Raw genomic sequence first — 19,122 nt, 5'->3', positions numbered from 1 at the left:
CCATGCAGGAGCACAAATCCGGGGCAGATGAGGCGCATTGGGCCAAATGCTCCCTCGTGTGTATGCGGGAAGAGGTGGGGCAACCTGCCACAACTAAAACTCCAGCCTGCAGACCAGCATGAAACCTCCAGTGCGTAAACGGTCTATAAGAAGTAAGATGTACATATGAAGCCTAAATTAAAGAACTCAGTATAATATAGTCTGCAGAGAGACTTCCTCAAAGAGATCATCATATAACCATATCACCAAAAGGACAGGGATGCTACCTGATACACCAGGTACCCTTTTTACCTGTGTTATTAATGCTGCTGTTGCTATGAAGTGTACCTCCCCAGGACCATCTATTGTGCCTTTGTTTCAGTTTCTGGCTCCTCTCAATAGTGCGTCGTACCACAGCTTCATGTCGTTCCTTAAAAGCAAAGTAACAAGATACATGTTTTGATTTATGAAACTTTAAATGCAACCAGCTTGTTTGCAGGTAGAGTGTTCCCAGGCAGCCATTTTGAAAAAGGATGGATGTGAGTCCAGCTGGCATCCATCATTCTACAGCAGTCCGTCTGCACTGTTAAGTGCTGAGTGCTAGTGGACCCACTATTCCAGTGCATCGCCAAGCATGCTGGGGAGCTACATAATTGTTAGCTTTGCTGGCAGTGCATTATACAAGCTTCCACAATTCAGTGCTCAAAGGCTAAGCAGCTCATCAGGGACAAGCAACAAAATCCTGAAGGATGTGTTGTTCTTTTCTACCCCTTTCCCCAATACTATGTAGTGATTTTAACTTTCCATATTTGAAAAATATTTTTAAGGTTACTAAGCTTTTCTTGAAATATAACCAAAATGATAAAGAATTGGAAACAAAATCCTGAAGTAAAACTTTCTGAGACCATCTATGATGACTTCTCAAGAGCAGGTTCATGTTTGTCAGAACTGATATGAATAATTTCAAAATGAGAATATATGCACCAGCTACAATTACTTATTTCCAGTTTAAAATTAAAGACTTTCCTTCATTATGGAATTTGCATTTGGGATTATGGATGGCTTGTCTACAGCAAATGGCTCACAAAAATGGATAGCAACTACTTAACAGATCCCTTTTAAAAAATGAAACAAAGACATTGTTTGCAAGGTAAAAAAAAAACATCTGCTTTGGCCTTCACAAAAAGTTAATCAGGGAACAGGGAGACTGGGGAGCTCTTCTACCTTTGAATCTACACTTCTTAGAAAAAATGATGTTCATAGATAGAAGAAACTCTTTATGGAATATTCCTCTATGAGTGGAAAGCCATGTTTGGATCTACCCATTATGGTGAAGTGTCAATTAATTCCAGTGAATTTAAAAATATTTGGGCCTAAAGATAGAAAGGTAGATTACCTTACAATACTGTCACAGTATCTCAAACTGGTTTAATAATATGCATATTTTGGAAATCATTTTGACATACTGAAGGGATAGGATTGCCAGCATTGGGTTGTGAAATACCTGGAGATTTTGGAGGGCAGGCTTTGAGGAGGGGAGGGACTGCAGCAGATGATAATGACCAAGAGCCTAAACTCAAAAACAACCATTTTCTCCAGAGAAATTAATCTTCATTAGCTGGAGATCAACTGAAATGGAAGGATATCTCCAGGTGCCACCTAGAAGATGGTAACCCAATGAAGGGGGATTGGGATTATTTATTTAATTTCACATTTCTTCCTAATGGGGACCCAAAGTCATCAGTCTCTTCTGTACTGCATCCTGTGAGGTAGGTTAGACCAAAGGTCACCCAATACGTTTCCATGACAGGGTCAGCATTTGAACTTGGATGTTCCTGGTTTCATGAAACCCTGGGGTTTCTTGACAGCTCTGAAAGTGTTTCCTGAATGGGTGGGAGTTAATTCATTTATATATATTTCTCCCACCTTCACAAGCTGCACCACTCCCATACCACGCCATTATTCCACTTGCTACTATATTCCCTGCCCTGGTATATATGGCTAGTTTTGAGACTACAGCTGTCACGGGCTTTCTACTACGATCGTCAAGCTGTGTGTTTCACTTGTGTATGAGTGAATATTTCTAAGTAGGTATGGTCCTCATCAGCCATATGATGCCATATGAGAGCCAGCTTGGTGTAGTGCTTAGGAGTGTGGACTTCTAATCTGCGAGCCAGGTTTGATTCTGTGCTCCTCCTCGGCATGCAGCCAGCTGGGTGGCCTTGGGCTCGCCACAGCACTGATAAAGCTGTTCTGACTGAGCAGTGATATCAGGGCTCTCCCAGCCTCACCTACCTCATGGGGTGTCTGTTGTGTGGAGAGGAAAGGGAAGGCGAATGTAAGCCACTTTGAGCCTCCTTCAGGCAGAGAAAAGTGGCATATAAGAACCAACTCTTCTTCTCCTTCTAAACACTAGTGTGGTTGTAATAGCTAAGGTTACATTCATTTCATTCATAAAGCCTATTTATTATTATTGTTATTACTAGAAACTAAGCCCGCTGCCGTTTAAATGCAGCGGGCGCTAGGGAGGCTATGGAGTTGGGCGGGGTGGCTGTGTGAGCTGGGGTTGGAGAGGGTGCACACCGGAGGCCGGGGATGGGGCGGCCTGTGTAGCTTCCGCGGCGTGGACGTACCGGAGGCGTAGCAGGGCAACGGTAGGCTGCAAACGTCATCAAGGAGAGGAGATCGTTGTTCCAGGGGCGAGGGAGGCGGCGGCGCTACTGGGGCCACGTCTGGCACTGTCTATGGCCAGGGTTGTTGCGGGTGGCACTGGAGGGTGTCCTGGCGCCGTGGCCGGGGGGGGGGAAACGGGTGGCAGGTGCTCTGTGGTGGGCAGGCTGGCAGCGTGGCCGCGTCCCGGAAGGCAGGGGGTCAGCAGGCGTTCCTGGCGGCGGCATTCTTGGCAGGGAAGGCCAGAGGGGCTCGGGCGTTGTTGGTGGGGTGGCTGTGGGGTCACGGGAGCCATTTGGGGTGGTCGGGCGGAGGTGTGCTCGAGGCTGGGGCTGGCGGCGGGTGCTCCTGGGCGCGGGGGCAGTGGAGGACCGTCAATCTCGGGGGCTGGGGAGGTAATGGCGGGCAGCCGCATGGTCCCGAGTTGGTGGGGCGGATCGGGAGGCGCTTTGCGCCTCCCAATTTGTCAGTCCGGCAGCAATAGACCAAGCGCAGGCTCGCAATTGGTCCCTTGCGGCCGGACTGACAATCGGAGGGCCCAATCGCGCCTGCCGATTGGGTCCTCCAATTATCAGTCCGGGGGATGGGGCCTATCGGTACCCTTCCTCATCACGGACAGGGCTTGCCTTGGGTGCCCTTAACTGATTATTTAATCCGCTCTGCAGGAGCAGTTAAAGATTATTATTATTATTATTATTATTATTATTATTATTATTATTATTATTTAATTTCGATTTATTTCCCGCCACTCCCAAATGGCTCGTGGCGGGTTACAGTGTCTTAAAAACCCCATTAAAACTCCCATTAAAAGACTTAAAAACATCACAACATGGCGGCACAATAATAAAATCACCTTCCTACCCCCTTCCTAAAAAGGGGGGGGGGTGGAGGTTTAGCAAAGAAGCCACACTTACTCCTTCATGTATGAACTAATATGATTTTCCTGGTAGCTTGGTTAATTCTGAACTATCAATTCTTCAAGTAAACTGGTTGGTGCCACTACGCTTCCCTAGAAATCACTATTTCCCTTGCAAAAGTCTTCTTACCTTGTCCTCTTCTATTCTCTGTTTTCGTTTCTCCTCAACTGCAGCTCGTCTTCTCTCTTCTTTTAATCTCTGCTCTTCTAATTTCTTTTTGCGCTCTTCTAGATGCTTTTCGTAATATTGCCTTGCTCTCTCTTCTTTTTCCAACCATGCAACTTCTCTTGCCGCTATATGTCAAAACAAAGACAAATTAAATCATTTTAGTTATTCATATTGTCCTATCTTTCAACTGGTTTAAATAGCTTTATTCAGATCTTGAACAATCTCAATCATTCAGGCCCATTTCCCTATCAAACTAGTAAGTAACCTTACCTAACAATATGAAACCAGTAAATGAAAAAAATAGGGATGGGCACAAACTGGTTTACAAGCCAAACCTCAGCAAGAACTTGGCCTAGTTCAGAGCCTTCCCTGAACATTTATCAATTTTTTGGCCAGTTTGGCTAATGCAGCCATTTAGACCTAACAGCTAAGCAGCACAGGTCTGCAGCTGACCTTTCACTAAACAGAATAAAACTCAAGTTGAAAGCTCACTCGCTACCTAATTGGCCCTCCCTGGGGGGTGTGCTGCCAAGAGAGAGAGAGAGAGAGAGAGAGAGAGAGAGAGAGAGAGAGAGAGAGAGAGAGAGAGAGAGAGAGAGAGAGATTGCACCCTGCCAATGAGGGCCAATCAGTTCAAATTGCAAACAGACCAATTACTCTCTACATGACTGGCCCTCCCTGGGGGTGTGCCACTAACAGGGAGAGAGCACCCTGACAATGAGGGTCAATCAGTTCAAATTTCACTCTGCCAATGAGGGCTAATCAGCTGAAATCACATGCAGGCAACACACTACCTGACTGCGCCCCCTGAAATTATTCTCCCAATAGGAGATGGCCCTCAGCGAGGAATGGCCCACCCCGGTAGTTTAGTCACAATCAAGAGCCATGAAGGACTAATAAGGAGGTCAGCTCTTCACCTCCAATTTCCAGCCAGTTTCAAAAGCTTGTTGGGTGGAAGAATAGGCAGCCTCAAAGCATGCCCCGCTACCAATATGTTCCCCTGGCCTCTTTCAACTCAAGAGGACATGGAGGGGGGAAATGAGCTGAATCCTGGGGGCAGTCTCTGCATGCCTTCTGGACAAGAGGGCTGTGAGAGGCCCAGAAGTGGTATGCTGCTGGCCGTCTAGGACCCAGGGTGGTCAGGAAAAACCTCTACCCTGGGACTATTTACACATGAATAAGTCATGGCCCCAACCCTGTGAATGTTTGCTCACGAGTGAGTTTTGGTCCTCAGCCAAGAATAGCTAATAAGGGGTCAACTCTCTGCCTCCAACTTCATGCCAGTTTCAGAGGTTTGCTGGGTGGAAAAGGAGCCAGCCTCAGGGAATGCTCTGTTGCCAGGAAGTTGCTCTGGCCTCTTTCAACTTGGAGGACATAGCAGGGAGCAAACAGCCTCCTGGCACAGCCTCTGCATGCCTTCAAGGGGGGGGGGGCTGTGGGAGGCCCTGAAATAGACCCCTGACTGCCCTCTGTAACCCACGGCAGTCAGGAAAAGGCTGTGCCTTGTGAATGTTTTCTCATGAGAAAGTCATGTGAGGTTTGCAATTTGCAATCTGAGAAGGGAGGAATGCCTTTGAGGTAACCTTTACACGCAGTCGCAGCAGGAAAAATAATGCTGATGTGGATGGGACTGGGAAGATGTAGACTTTCCATATGGATACCATCTTGGTCTTGCTGTTGTCTTTCCAAGGCAAGTACAGAGGCACTGGGATACCAATATGGCAAATGAAATGTACAAAACTGACTTGTATAGAGTCTTCAAACTTCCATTCTTATTTATTCTTTTATATAAATCCCAAAGCGTTTCGTTCTTTGGTTTTATCAAGGGACTTCAATTTACATATTTTGAAAAACAACTTCGGTATAGAGAAGTAATCTAACAGATAGTTTCAACAATTGATTTTCGTAGCTAAGGGTGTTCTAGATTACTTACTATATAAAGTTGGGATTTATATAAAAGAATAAAGAAGAATGGAAGTTTGAAGACTCTATAAAAGTTACCTTTGTATATTTGATTTGCCATACTGGTATCCCAGTGCCTCTGTACTTGCCCTGTATCTGGTCCTTCACTGGGTCATACCCCTCTTACTTTATTTTGGTTATCTTTCCAAGAGCATCAAAACAAAGCAAATTTGAGACCAATGGCACAGAAGATGGGGCACAGAAGCACCATGAGACCATGGCGACATGTGGAGCAGGGAGACAATGCTCCCCAGTAGTACCTTCCCAGAAGAAAAGTTGGTTTTTGTACCCTGCTTTTCACTGCCCAAAGGAGACCAAGACTGACTTATAAATAGCCTTCCCTTCCTCTCCCCACAACAGACAACCTGTGAGGTAGGTAACGCTGATAGAGCTCTGAAAGAAATTGCTCTGTGAGAAAAGTTTCTAACAAAACTGTGATTAGCCCAAGGTCACCCGGAACGTTGAGGAGTAGGAAATCAAATCCAGCTTGCCACGTTAGAAGCTCCTGCTCTTAACCCCTACTTCAAGCTGTACAGATTGCCATTACCTTAAGGAGATGTAGCTAGAATACAGACAGAAGAAGCTGTTGCAGGAGGATGGTGTAAGTATTTTTTCTTAACTTTGTCATGCCCAGGCAGCGGGTAACTGTGATTGCACCTGCACCAGGAGCTCTGCTGCTGCTACTCACAGCACAAGGAAGAGGTGGAGCAGGGTGTCAAAGCACTGCAGGACAATCAAAGCCCTAATGGGGATGTGCAGCCTAATCCCAGCCAAGTAAACACCATGCCTTATGTGCCAGCATCACCCCAGTCAGAGGCAACACCCCTACCCAGCCCAGACTGCAAGCCAGAGCGCCAGAGACAACACAGGTGGGGTGACTTGACAGTTAACCATCTGAATGTCCAGCTCTAGGAGTACTGTCAAACTAGATGGGGCCCAGCTGAGGCTGCTTTGATGGACGAAGATTAAGTCTCCAGGTGCAGCCAATTAACCCCTTAGCCAGGTTGCACTTAGGCAAGGCAGAAACAGCTCCTCAGCATGGATGTAACTTATGCACAAGCCCTCCCATTGCCTTGACTCTGGTTCCTGATCTGCCATTGCTTCAGCGACTGAACTCCGGTTTCCTGACTTCTGCTTCTGGCTTCTTGGATTACAACTCTGATACTTGGACTTAGTTTTGGCTTTGGGATCTGTTTCCCATTTTCCTGACTCTGGCTTGCTTCTCCAAATAAATAAATATTCCCCTCAGCTCTCCCTTGGACTCTTTCTGCCACAGTTAGTGCTAAGACCCGGACTGGACTCTGACTCTGCTACACCGTTTGCAATTTAGGCTTGGTTTACCAGCCAAGACCATATCTACCCAGACTGCCCTTGGGTGTGACTAGTTAGGGCAGCACAGACTTGCTCACTGACTGTTATGGGATCATTTTCCTTTAAATTTGGACCTTCTGGCCAATGTCTTCTCAGAACAATTCAAGGAGGGTAAAACTCAGATATTTCCTACATGGAGCGGTGATTGTGTGGTTAATAAGGTTTGTAATTTGAGGAGGGAGGAATGCTTTTGTCTTCTGTGCGCTCTCTCTCTCTCTGTGAGTGTATGTAGAGGAGAGTGCAACACAGCCCCATGTCCCTGTCCCAAGCCCCCAGGAAGGCCACAGTGCAGGCTAGCATCCATTGTTTCCCTGGGTGCAACAGGCTTTGCCTGTAGTTAAGTTTAAATGACTGTAGGCCATTTCACTGTTCTGTTCCACTTCCTTCTGCTTGCAAGCTGCGGTCAGGAGACAGGTGGATCCGAACTAGCCAGTTCAGGACATCGTTGTTTGGTTTGGGGCTGCCCCGAATCCTGAATCAACATTTTTAGGTTAATTTTCATTTCTAGAAAATACCATATTGTACTTTCTAGTTATAAAATATGGAAATAAATTCCACAGATTGGTGTTATACATTGTTCTTCTACAAACAGCTCATAACTTGAAACCTACCATCCAAGCAGTGTATATGAAAAATAAATTTAGATCTTAGAAATAAGGTTGCCAAGCTCCAGGTGGGAACTAGAAATCTCCAAGAATTACTACTCTAGAAATTACTCCTCTATAGGACAGAGATCAATTCTCCCAGAGAAAATGGCTGCTTTGGAGGACTAATTCTATGGCATTACACTCCACTGAGATCTCTCCCCTCCCCAAGCTCCACCTTGAAATCTCAAGGAATTTCCCAGTCTGTAGTTGCCCTATTTGAGAACACTAAGCAATCTTTCTTAACTGAAACAATTAAGCAATCAAAAAGTTGTTCTGAGAAATTGTGGAAATTCTTGCTTTTATTGCATTCACTTTATTTACAAAAACATGACCTTGAATAATAAAAGCAACTCAAATTACTGGGGTTTCTGCATATATTATTTGCATAGAGAATTCTAAATTATATTATAAAGTAATTCGGCACTGATTTAGTTGGGCAGCCTGCATTCATATTCCAAACTAAACCACTGCTTATTATAAGGTGACCAGAAATCTGTGGTCACAAGGCGGGATGCCCTTAGAAGGGTGGTGGTGGTGGCAGGCGGGTCCCCCCTTCCCCGACCCTTAGAAGGGTGGTGGCATTAGGTGGGCCTCCCCTTCCCCCCGACTGGCCTTAGGGTAGCGGCAGCCCAGGAAGCGGCAAAGTCTGGAGGTAGGAAGGCTGCCTGAGCAGGCAGCAGCAGATCTGGCTGGGAAGCCGTGCCCTGGAGCCCGGGTGCCTCCTGAGCCCAGGCTGCCTACTCAGCTGCTTGCCGCGTGGAAATTAAAAAAAAAACTAAATAAAAAAACAACAACAACGCTGCAGGACATGGGGCAAATGCCCCAAAAGCAGGACAGTCCCGCCAAAGGCGGGAAGGATGGTCACCTTAGCTTATTATCAGCTCACTATCATTCACTCAAATTATTATCTCATTGGCAAGCCAGCATACTGCTTTCATCACCACATCTAAGTAGTGTTTCTGTGGGAGTAAGCAACACAGAAAATAATATGGTTTATGTAATGCTTTTAGTAAAAATTGGTTGCAATTTCCACTGAAAACATAACCACTTTAAATCAATACGTTTAGTATACAACTGTTTTATTTATAAGGAAATGGTATTGAATTTGTATATGCATCTTATTTATTTATTTATTTATTTATTATATTTATATACCGCCCTCCCCGGGGGCTCAGGGCGGTTTACATAAGAACAACAACAGTACATAAAACAATCTATAAACATGTGAATAACTTTACAATAATAACCGTATAATAATGTAACAGTATAAATAATATAGGCAGTACAACAATGCAACAATACAAAAAGGTCCAGAGCATGTTGGTGGACTTCTGAGGAGGGGCGGGGGGGGGAGCAGGGGCCTTTCAGTCAATGTTGATTGGGTCTGTGGACATTTTCTCAGTCTTTTAAACAAAAGCTAATACTCTAAACACCAAAATTTGTGAGTCATAGAACAAAAGTACATATGTGTACTATGAAACGACAACTTCTATTATATATGCCAATTGCTACTCAGCAAGCCACCTGAACTATAGAGACAGGGAAGCTGACCCTCCAAATATCCTCACATTATAGCAACATGCTTTGTAAAAAGAAAAAAGAGGAGTCCCAAAACGTGATCATTTAGACAATGAAGCATTTCCCCCCATCTAAAATGGCAGCATATTTCTTCCAGATAAAATATTAAACTATTTATGCAGTTTGAGAATATAAGAGGGAGTGAACAAGCTAGATGGATTCTGATTATGAGGCATCTTTTAAAGGTGACCTCTTGGAATGCTTGCTGCTAAAAATATTAAAGCAATAGATCTTTTGACAAATCTTCTCTAAAATGCCATCACATCTTGCTGGCTTGCCAATGAGAGAATAATTTGAGTGTCAAACATTGATAGTGAACTACAAATTCTTATTCTGTATGCCAAAAAAGTTTCAAATTGCAAAAATAAAGGTTTTAACCTTACTGAAATAATATTTCCCTATCTGGACAAAAAAAGAGAAAAACCTATTTAAAATCATTAGCACTATGAATTAAACACAGCACAATCCAAGGTCCTAAGATCTATATATTACCTTGCAGTGAGAGACTAGTATGGCTTTAGATCACAATTATCTGAGCAAATAAAAAAACCCTGAGGTACCATCCTTGGCTATGGTTTATTTCACAAATAATTCTTGATTGAGACAGCAGTGAAAAAGTGTTTGATTCCTGAATACATAAGTGACAGGTTTATTGCAATTTGTACAGCAGCTGAAATACCTTGTTTGAAAAATGAGTTGACTAGAATGTTTATACTTAATATTATGTAACTTTTATTCTGTTCCATGAAGGATGATGGGTTTATAACTGCTGTTTATTATAACTTTTATCCAGATTAAAAATTATATGGTAATGTTTATGTTAGTAATGATATCTTTCTTTGTATGTGTGTGTGTGTCTGATATCCCTTGTTTAGTAACATATTAGAAACAGGCAGGTTTTTGGTCTTGAAGCATAAAGAAGATTAAGTGACAGAAACCAGTTCAGGAATGTGAAAAGACAAACAAAGATTAATTTTATATCATAGTTTTATATTGTAGTCTGTCAGCTGCTTCCCAACAGACTATGTAAATTTAGCATAACTAAAATAACATTAAAATAAATACGTTTCAATCTGGCGATCATAAAAAAACAGTTCATTTCAATGGAAAACAATTTCTCAAACTTTCCAAATCGTCAAAATGAACTCCTAGGTATATTCCGTTTTCAGTATCTTCATCAGTGATATGTGATACTCTTAATATTTTATCAGTGAATCCTCTTTCAATGATGAAAACATATCAGAAGCCTGCAAACTTAATCTTATGGAGATATGTGAGTGTATATGGTTCACTCTCCAAATGGATATCCAGTATACAGAAGTCTACAAGTATTAACATCACAAAGTGTAAATGCTCTACAGTAGGGGTCACTACTGAAGAGCATTTACACTTGGTTATATTAACTTGGTTATATTAATACAATTGGTTATATTAATAAGAGCCTCTTGTGGCGCAGAGTGGTAAGGCAGCAGAAATGCTGTCTGAAGCTGTCTGCCCATGAGGCTGGGAGTTCAATCCCAGCAGCCGGCTCAAGGTCGACTCAGCCTTCCATCCTTCTGAGGTCGGTAAAATGAGGACCCAGCTTGCTGGGGGGTAAACGGTAATGACTGGAAAAGGGACTGGCAAGCCACCCCGTATTGAGTCTGCCATGAAAACGCTAGAGGGCATCACCCCAAGGGTCAGACATGACTCGGTGCTTGCACAGGGGATACCTTTACCTTTGCCTTTATATTAATACTTGTGGACCTCTGTATATTGGATACTGTAGAACCATTTGGAGAGTGAACCCAGAGAAATATACAGAAAGTAAAAACAAATTACAGAAGTTATTTTGCCTTGATTTATCTGGGCCTACCTCTTGTGTTTATTGTACAGAGTTCAGGATTTCCATGTAACTAAAAATGATTTGTTTCTTGCTGATGTTCTATGCTAGAAAACTAATGTCAGGTTGCCATAATGCATATTGTTTTAAAATGCAGTGAGATAACAACATAATCTTCAGTCCAGGACCTTATTACACACAGTATGCATTTGACCTCTCTTGTGTGGCAATTAGTGTTGCCAGCCTCCAGGTGGTAGCTTGAGACTTCCTAGAATTACAACTCATTACCAGGCAAAAAAGATCAGTTCACTTGGAGAAAATGGACACTTTGGAAGGTGGACTCTATGGCATCGAAGTGGACTCCCCATCGAAGTCCATCCCCTCCCTAAACCCTGTCCTCCTCAGGCTCCACCCTAAATATTAGGTACTTCCCAATACTGTTGAGGATAAACTCCTAGGAACCTGCAAAAGTTTGGAAATATTTTCATCACAGTGCTAATTTAATACTTAAAGGTAAAGGTATCCCCTGTGCAAGCACCGAGTCATGTCTGACCCTTGGGGTGACGCCCTCTAGCGTTTTCTTGGCAGACTCAATACGGGGTGGTTTGCCCTTCCCTTCCCCAGTCATTACCATTTTACCCTCCAGCAAGCTGGGTACTCATTTTACCAACCTCGGAAGGATGGAAGGCTGAGTCAACCTTGAGCCGGCTGCTGGGATCAAACTCCCAGCCTCGTGGTCAGAGCTTCAGACAGCATGTTGGCTGCCTTACCACCCTGCACCACAAGAGGCTCTTCAATACATACAACTAGATTATAATCTTGAAAAAGAACATGAGAAACCAATCTCAATTTTCCATTTTTCTTCTTAATGTTCTTGCAGTTCACAGGTCTGCAAAATTCACCATGCAAGTTTTGATAAACTCTACAGTGGGAAGCAATATGATTTATGTATTTAACCCTGCTTTTCATTGCAATATAAAACAAGCAATTATTTACACATGCAAAGTCAAGAGTTGCATACTCCAACTTGGGACATTCTTGGAGATTTGAGGGTAATACTTGGGGTGGGGGAGAGTTTGGGAAAAGGAGGAAGTGCAGCAGAGATATGATGCCATGCAGTTCACCCTTCAAAGCTGCTGTCTTCTCCAGGAGGCGGATCTCTGTAGCCGAGGGAACAGTGTAATTCCAGGAGAATATCAGGCCCCATCCTGGATGCTGACAACCCTAACAATATGCAATTTGCTGTATTTTGGAAGGGGGGGGGGTGGATTTCTTCAGGAATTACAACTAATCTTCAGTCTGCCCGTCTCCCCAAGAAAAACAAGGGGGAGGGTGAAAAAATTAATGTTTGAAGTATCTCAAGGTATACAGACACAGCATGGAGAAGACTCCTAATGCAGGGATACTTCAAAGAATGGACAACCAATTAGACCAAAGCTTGGTACAACTGAAGTAACCCACAACACGGATTTTGCCCTGGGTATGGCCTTTGTGGCCTTAAGAACTTACTAACAAACAATGTCACAAGGCTGAATGATATGAAGAGAAAGCTGGCATTATAACCAAGACTCTGCCTGGAAAACATTAAATGCTACAACTGAAATTGTAAAAGCAAACTTCTATCTTTCTCACTAATGGCCCTACAACTACAGCTGACAAGACAAAAGAGAGATAAGCATACTGTTGGCACAAAACAGACACACCTGATTAATTCATGGTGTTTATTATATACTGTTTTATCAACTGCAAAGAACTAATGCAGCAGGAAAGAACTAACTTCTGAATACAACATTCAACAGATATTATGGCAAATGTTGCAGAAGCAGCCTTTTTGGGGTCAGACAATCAAAATTGTAGCTTGTTTAGTATTTAATTAAAATATGTTTATAGTGATTTTGTGATGCTGTGCTAACCTGTCCCCTGAAAAGCAAATTCTTTGAAGCTCTTAATTTGCCAATTAGAAGTCATTTAATTTAGAGAATTAAAAAAATGCTTAGAACCTTTTCTTAACCATACTTTTTTACTACCCAAAGCAGCTTACCATTGCTTTCCCCTCCTCTCCCCACAACAGACACCCTGTAAGGTAGGTGGGTCTGAGAGAGCTCTGACAGGACTGCTCTGTGAGAACAGTTTTATCAGAACTGTGACTAGCCCAAGGTCACCCAGCTGGTTGCATGTGGAGGAGCAGGGTTATGAAACCCAGTCCTCCACATTAGTGGCCTTTGCTCAACTACTATACCAAGCTGGCTCTTAGGAGAGTGCTCTTACATTTTTCCTAGGCTTCTGACATTAGTTCATCTAGACCTAGCCTCCAACTCCTCTGTATGTACTTTCAAGAAAGTTATACTATTATACTACCAGTTTCATCACTGCTCAGGGACTACATTTAAGTAATTAAGCTGGCTGCACCGTGATTGGCCCTGCCCCTGCAGCTCCCGCCCTCTGTCCCTGGACTCTAGTCTCTTGCTCTCAAACACATCTCAGTGCCTGGAGCCAGCAGCAGGTAAGGGGAGAGGGCCCTGGGCAAAGGGTCGTGGTGGAGGGCCTGCTAACGAGGGCCTCTTGGCCTGCTAGGCTGGGCCTGCTGACGAGGGCCTCCAAGTCAGATGACTGCCTGCTAAGGAGCTCTGCCCCGGGCCTGCTAATGAGCTGACCAGCCCCCATTTGATCTGGAGCTGCAGCCCAAAGCCACCTTAAGCTGCCTGGCCAGGGGAGGGGACCCTTTCAAGGCCCATTCTTAGGAACGGGCTTTGAAGATAGTATGGAATATATTTGTTTGAACTGAGTTGCTGGTAGTTAGGAGGATTATAGCCCTTAAATCTGTGTTGTTCCTGGTCTTGCTGTTTTGCACTTTAAATAAGGTTTTGAAGGCATCCTGCTGCATCTCTCTGACCTTTTGGCAGACTATTTACCCAACTCCACAGTGAGTACACTTTACAGAGGAAACAAACATCCCAAGATCTATAGACAGACATACATTGAAGTTATGCCATTTTAACTATTTAGCCTCCCCACTGAAAGAATCTTGGGAATCGTATTTGGATGTACAAGCTGACAATTCTGTCAGAAATCACCTTCTACAAAAAGAAGAGCCAACATGGCAACATATGAGGTGAAACAAATATTAAATCAAGTTAAGGCTGCAATTGTGAATGATGTTTCTAGGAATGCAAGCCACACTGAACTCAGTAATGCACAGGACCAGAGTGGAAGACTGAAACCCAAGTATATTGTACCAATGGATGAAACACAATCGTAAATCAGTTTTCCTGCTAGAAACCCAATAAAACCATATTAAAAACTTCCTTCGCTTTTGCAACCTATTCCTATTTGCAAGCGAACCTTAAGCAATTTCAACTTGCCTTTCTGTTTTTGTTTGTTTTTAAATAAATAAAAAAGACTCATACAAACTGTGGTAAGGTTTTAAACTACCTATATTAATTCAGTCCAAGTTTGTAATGTAGGGTCTTCATTTGAGTGGCTATTAGATACTCTAGAAATCAGGGCAGAGTCTGCACTTACTTTCTTTATTCCATTGTCAAGCCTGTTGAATTCAGATTGCTTTGAACTCGATTCTTCCTCCCCCCCCCCCATTGAAACAGGAAAGTCTTCTGCACGTGGTTAGGGAGGCTCAGAAGGTGTGTGTGGGGGAGCCAAGCCTCTTTCTTTCTTTTCTTGAAGTGGGGGGGGGGAGAGGAGCCAGGCAGGGAGCCTCTTTCTTTTCTTGGGAGAGGAGGGGGAGAGGATCGAAAAAGGCAGAGGAGGGAGGAAAAATCCAGGACCGACAGAAGTTGAGAGAAATTAGGGGCTTCTCCTTTAAGGCAAGCGTGTCACATGACCAGGTGTAGCCCATCAGAGGTTCTCTACCACGGAGCTTTCTTTCCCAATCCGGAGCTTTCTTTCCCAAGCTGGATATTCAGGCTTAAAAGCAGTCTGAGATATCGCACAATAAAGGTAGGGTCACTCCGGATCAATCCTTCTTGCTGCAGAAGGAAAATTAAAATCGCCCCAAATCCAAACGGAAGTCGCATTCTGTGTAGAGGGCAGGGATTGAATTGATCTGGGGTTGGAATAAAAGCTCCATGCAGTTTACACCCAGGATGAAATTCACAAGAGAGTATGTTGAAACACCTAGCCCTAGGCAATGTTCTGGTTGATAATTACTGACTTAGGTATATTCCTAGAAAAAGAAGACTTTTTCACTGAATTCCTGCCAATTGGTCATTGAAGAGGGGGAAATGCTCTGGATGAAAATGTATATAGACAGGAAAGGACATCAGCACTTACATACTAAATGAAATGTTACACAATGCCATAACTCTTGCAGTTTGCTGAGGCAGACTGAATATTTTTAGAGGTCCAGGGCGCCTAAAGCAATTATTTGCTGCATGAACTTTTTTCTGGGAAGCACAGCAGGTGCAAATATGCGAGGGCAGCTTTCAGAGAGTTGGGCAAGGGGGTCACTGAAAGAAGTCATTTTTGCTAATGGGGAGGAACAATATAACTCCTTAGTAGTATTTTTGTTCCTGATTTTCCACATTTTTGTCATAAATAAAATGGCTGAAGCATCCTTTAAAAATTATGTTATGTGAAAGAAAATGGATTTTCCTGAAGATTTGCTTGGTCTTCCATTGGCAATCACTACAGATCTTCCCAATATGCAGGGGTGGGCTAAGGTATGTTTCTTAGGCAGTGCTGGGTACTGAAAACTGAAGCTACAGTAGGCACTCATTCTAACTATTCCAAAGTCTGGTGCAACAGAAGAGATGCTGTCCTGAATCTTCACAGTTCGGGGGAAAGGAGCAGCGGTTTTCAGAGCAATGTCAGCAAAACAGCCTATGAGTTTCTGCAGTTCATGGTGATCACACCATAATGTATCTGTGTACTACAGCAGTGGTCCCCAATCTTTTTATCACCAGGGACCGGTCAAAACTTGACAATTTTACTGAGGCCCGGGGAGGGTAGTCTTTTGCCGAGGGACGTTGCCACTGCTGCCTGAGCCCCTGCTCCGCTTGCTTTCCCGCCAGTTGCGCAGTGCCATGCTGAGGGGGAGCCCCAGCCATGGCGGCCATCGGAGAGCACCAAAGGTGAGCTGGTGGCAGAGTGGCAGGGCAGCCCCTGAGGCAGCAGCTGGGGAGGTGGACGAGGAGGAGCTGTGGCCCGATATCGATTGGTCCATGGACTGGTCCCGGTCCCCGGACCGGGGGTTGGGGACCACTGTACTACAGGATGCTCTGGCAAGGACAGGTGTGGTTGCTAGAGAGCCAGGGAATGCAGCAGCTTGGCATTTGGCTTTTCAGAGGCATGGTAAGTTTGGTAGATTTATGTTGACAGTATGGAGTTATTATATTTTCCATCTCATTTCTCCCCACCCAACAATGCAAATATTAATTAAATATACTGCATAAACTCAGCAAACCAAAAGTCAAAAAACCAAACATACAAGTGTATAAGTATCAAGAATTACAAAATATAACAGAAAGCAGGCTTAAAAATGGAATTATGCAGTGGCATCTCTTTACCTTTCTGTTCCGTTTGTTTGTTTATTCATTCATTCACCTTGCACTCTCAACCAGCTGTCTTGTGGTGGTGTACAGCAATAAAGTATCAAAAACCATGCATAAAAACAGTGCAACAATCCCACTGCAACTCCTAATTCCCTTAAACCACACATTACAAACCTCTGTAACCCTGCGCCTTCAGAGGGTAGTTAGAGATGAAAGAGAAAGAAGAGGGGCAGGAATCCTAGCGGTATCATCAGCAGAATTTCTAGTGGTAACATCAACCATACAGACTAAGCATTTCCTCAGATGTTTCCCAAAGCCATGGCAGAAGCTTTCAAAAAAAGGATACCTTAATTGCAGGTGGCAAGGGGATGGCAGTGACTTTTCATACCCGTACTTCCCATTCATCTGCTTTGCCACAACCATGATTCCTATATTTTACTTGAAGGACAAAATAACATTCAAGTTTTATGGGTGTTCATGTTCCCTGGTAGTGTAATTGAATTTTTCGCTTGGGATATATACTTCAGTATTCAGAGAACCCTTAAAAAGCCCATCAAGTAGAGGTAGGTCTGTACAAAGATTTAACCGATGCAAGATACAACAACGCAACCTTTGTATGCATGCTTTCTTCCACCCTGTGTAACATGAGCCAGGGCCTAAGTATATGCTAATATATTTCAGCCATGCTTGTTTTCTACCACTAACTGCAGTGTGGCCATAAGAGTACCTCAAAACTTCAATATCTCATTTCATGGCAGAAAGGATATTTTATATGTAATTATTCTTTTTGTTTACTTTGTTATAAACATCTAAGCATTTTATAACCTATTAAAACCCTTTGCTATATAGTAAGCATGGCCCTGACCTAAATGGTCCAAGTTAGCTTGATCTTGTCAGATCTTGGAAGCTAAACATGGTCGGATCTGGTTAGTATTTTTATCAGACACCACCAAGGAAGCCCAGCGTATGACTCACCTAAAAACTTTTCTCGTTCTTCTCTGCGTTCTCTCGCAAGTCGTTGTCTTTCATCAACTTTCAGTACTGGTGCAGAGTCTTCAAAAACAAGACAATAGAATGTTTAAAGATCTTAAAGATTCTAAAATCAATTAACAAGCAATTTTAAAGTACAGGCAATTATAATGTAACCTTTTAAAGAATTTGTTTAATTCACAAATTAACAAGAACAAAGTCTGAATCCAGTGACACCTTTAAGACCAACAAATTTTTGCTTTGCAGGGTGATAATGGTCATTGAAATAAGGCCCTGACAACATAGGTTCTTTGGCATGAACTGGCCACAGCATTTTATTCATCGTGAGGGCGCCATAGCATGGTAAGGATCTTGCCATTAGTGGCTCCATTACCCAGCCTGGATCTCCAAGTCTAGCTGCCTACTGCCAATGGAAGGTGACAACCCACTGGGTGTTTGCCTCTGTTGGAAATGCAAGCCCATCATCTGGCTCAACATCCACACAGCCCCTTATGAGGGCCCCTGAACCTGTAGCAGCCAGCGCAAAAGCTTGGCCTCAACAATAAATGATCTGCTCCATGCAGCAATCCGCCACCGAGCTTAAAAGGAGTAGAGCCCCTTCCGAGGTCCTGCCAACGCTCACTTCTGCAGCCATTCTAAAACGGCATGTTTTATCTCATGGAGCCAGACATCCGTTCCCCACTCTGGCACGTTTAAGACCAACAATGTTTTAGTCAAGGTATAAGCTTTCATGGGCCCATTATGCACGGCCGCCGAAACGGCGATTTCGGGTCACATGGAAAACATGGAGGGGGAAGACGTGAAGCACACCGGTTATGCACGGGACAGGATGCGACGGCGGCAAAACCCAGAGTAACCGATTATTATTATTATTATTATTATTATTATTATTATTAGATTTATTTCCCGCCTCTCCCGACAGGCTCGAGGCGGGTCACAACAACCAATCCCATTAAAATTCCCATTAAAACATCACTCTACTAACATGGCGGCTAAAAATCCCATCCCTCCCCCAATTATTAAGAGGTGAAAAGGAAAGGATAGGGGAGTAGCGTACACTCCAACTCCTAGGGGGGGAGCGATGTCCCTGATTTGCTGACCCCAGCCTCAACCATAGACCTGGTGGAAGAGCTCCGTTTTACAGGCCCTGCGGAAAGCTGACAAATCCCGCAGGGCCCGCAGATCACCTGGGAGCTCATTCCACCAGGTAGGGGCCAGGACTGAAAAGGCCCTGGCCCTGGTCGAGGCTAGGCGCGCTTCCTTCGGGCCGGGGACGACCAACAGGTTCTCACCCGCAGAGCGTAAGGCCCTGCGGGGGGCATAGAGCGGTAGGCGGTCCCTCAGGTATGTGGGTCCCAACCCGCGTATGGCCTTGAAGGTTAAAACCAAAACCTTGAACCGGATCCGGGCAGCAATTGGCAGCCAATGCAGCTGCCTCAGCACCGGCTGGATGTGGGCCCTCCAAGATGTTCCAGTGAGGACCCTGGCAGCTGCATTTTGTACCAGCTGTA

At 44.0% G+C, this 19,122-nt stretch overlaps 1 protein-coding gene across 6 annotated transcripts in view; it reads right to left on the bottom strand.

The window, feature by feature from the left end:
* Positions 1-19,122, bottom strand: part of MAP7 (microtubule associated protein 7) — a 135,019-nt gene that overhangs the window by 26,367 nt on the left and 89,530 nt on the right. For all 6 annotated transcript variants that reach the window (XM_077351765.1, XM_077351749.1, XM_077351721.1 and 3 more), the window contains exons 3-5: positions 17,597-17,674; positions 3,696-3,859; positions 292-409 (exon numbers count right to left, since the gene is read on the bottom strand). In XM_077351765.1, the coding sequence (XP_077207880.1) occupies positions 292-409; positions 3,696-3,859; positions 17,597-17,674 (360 nt within the window). The remainder of the gene's footprint in view (positions 1-291; positions 410-3,695; positions 3,860-17,596; positions 17,675-19,122) is intronic.

This window comes from Paroedura picta, chromosome 1 (assembly GCF_049243985.1).
Source record: "Paroedura picta isolate Pp20150507F chromosome 1, Ppicta_v3.0, whole genome shotgun sequence".
NCBI lineage: Eukaryota > Metazoa > Chordata > Lepidosauria > Squamata > Gekkonidae > Paroedura > Paroedura picta.
Note: the sequence above shows the minus strand (reverse complement) of the source record. Positions and strands in the feature narration are given on the sequence as shown.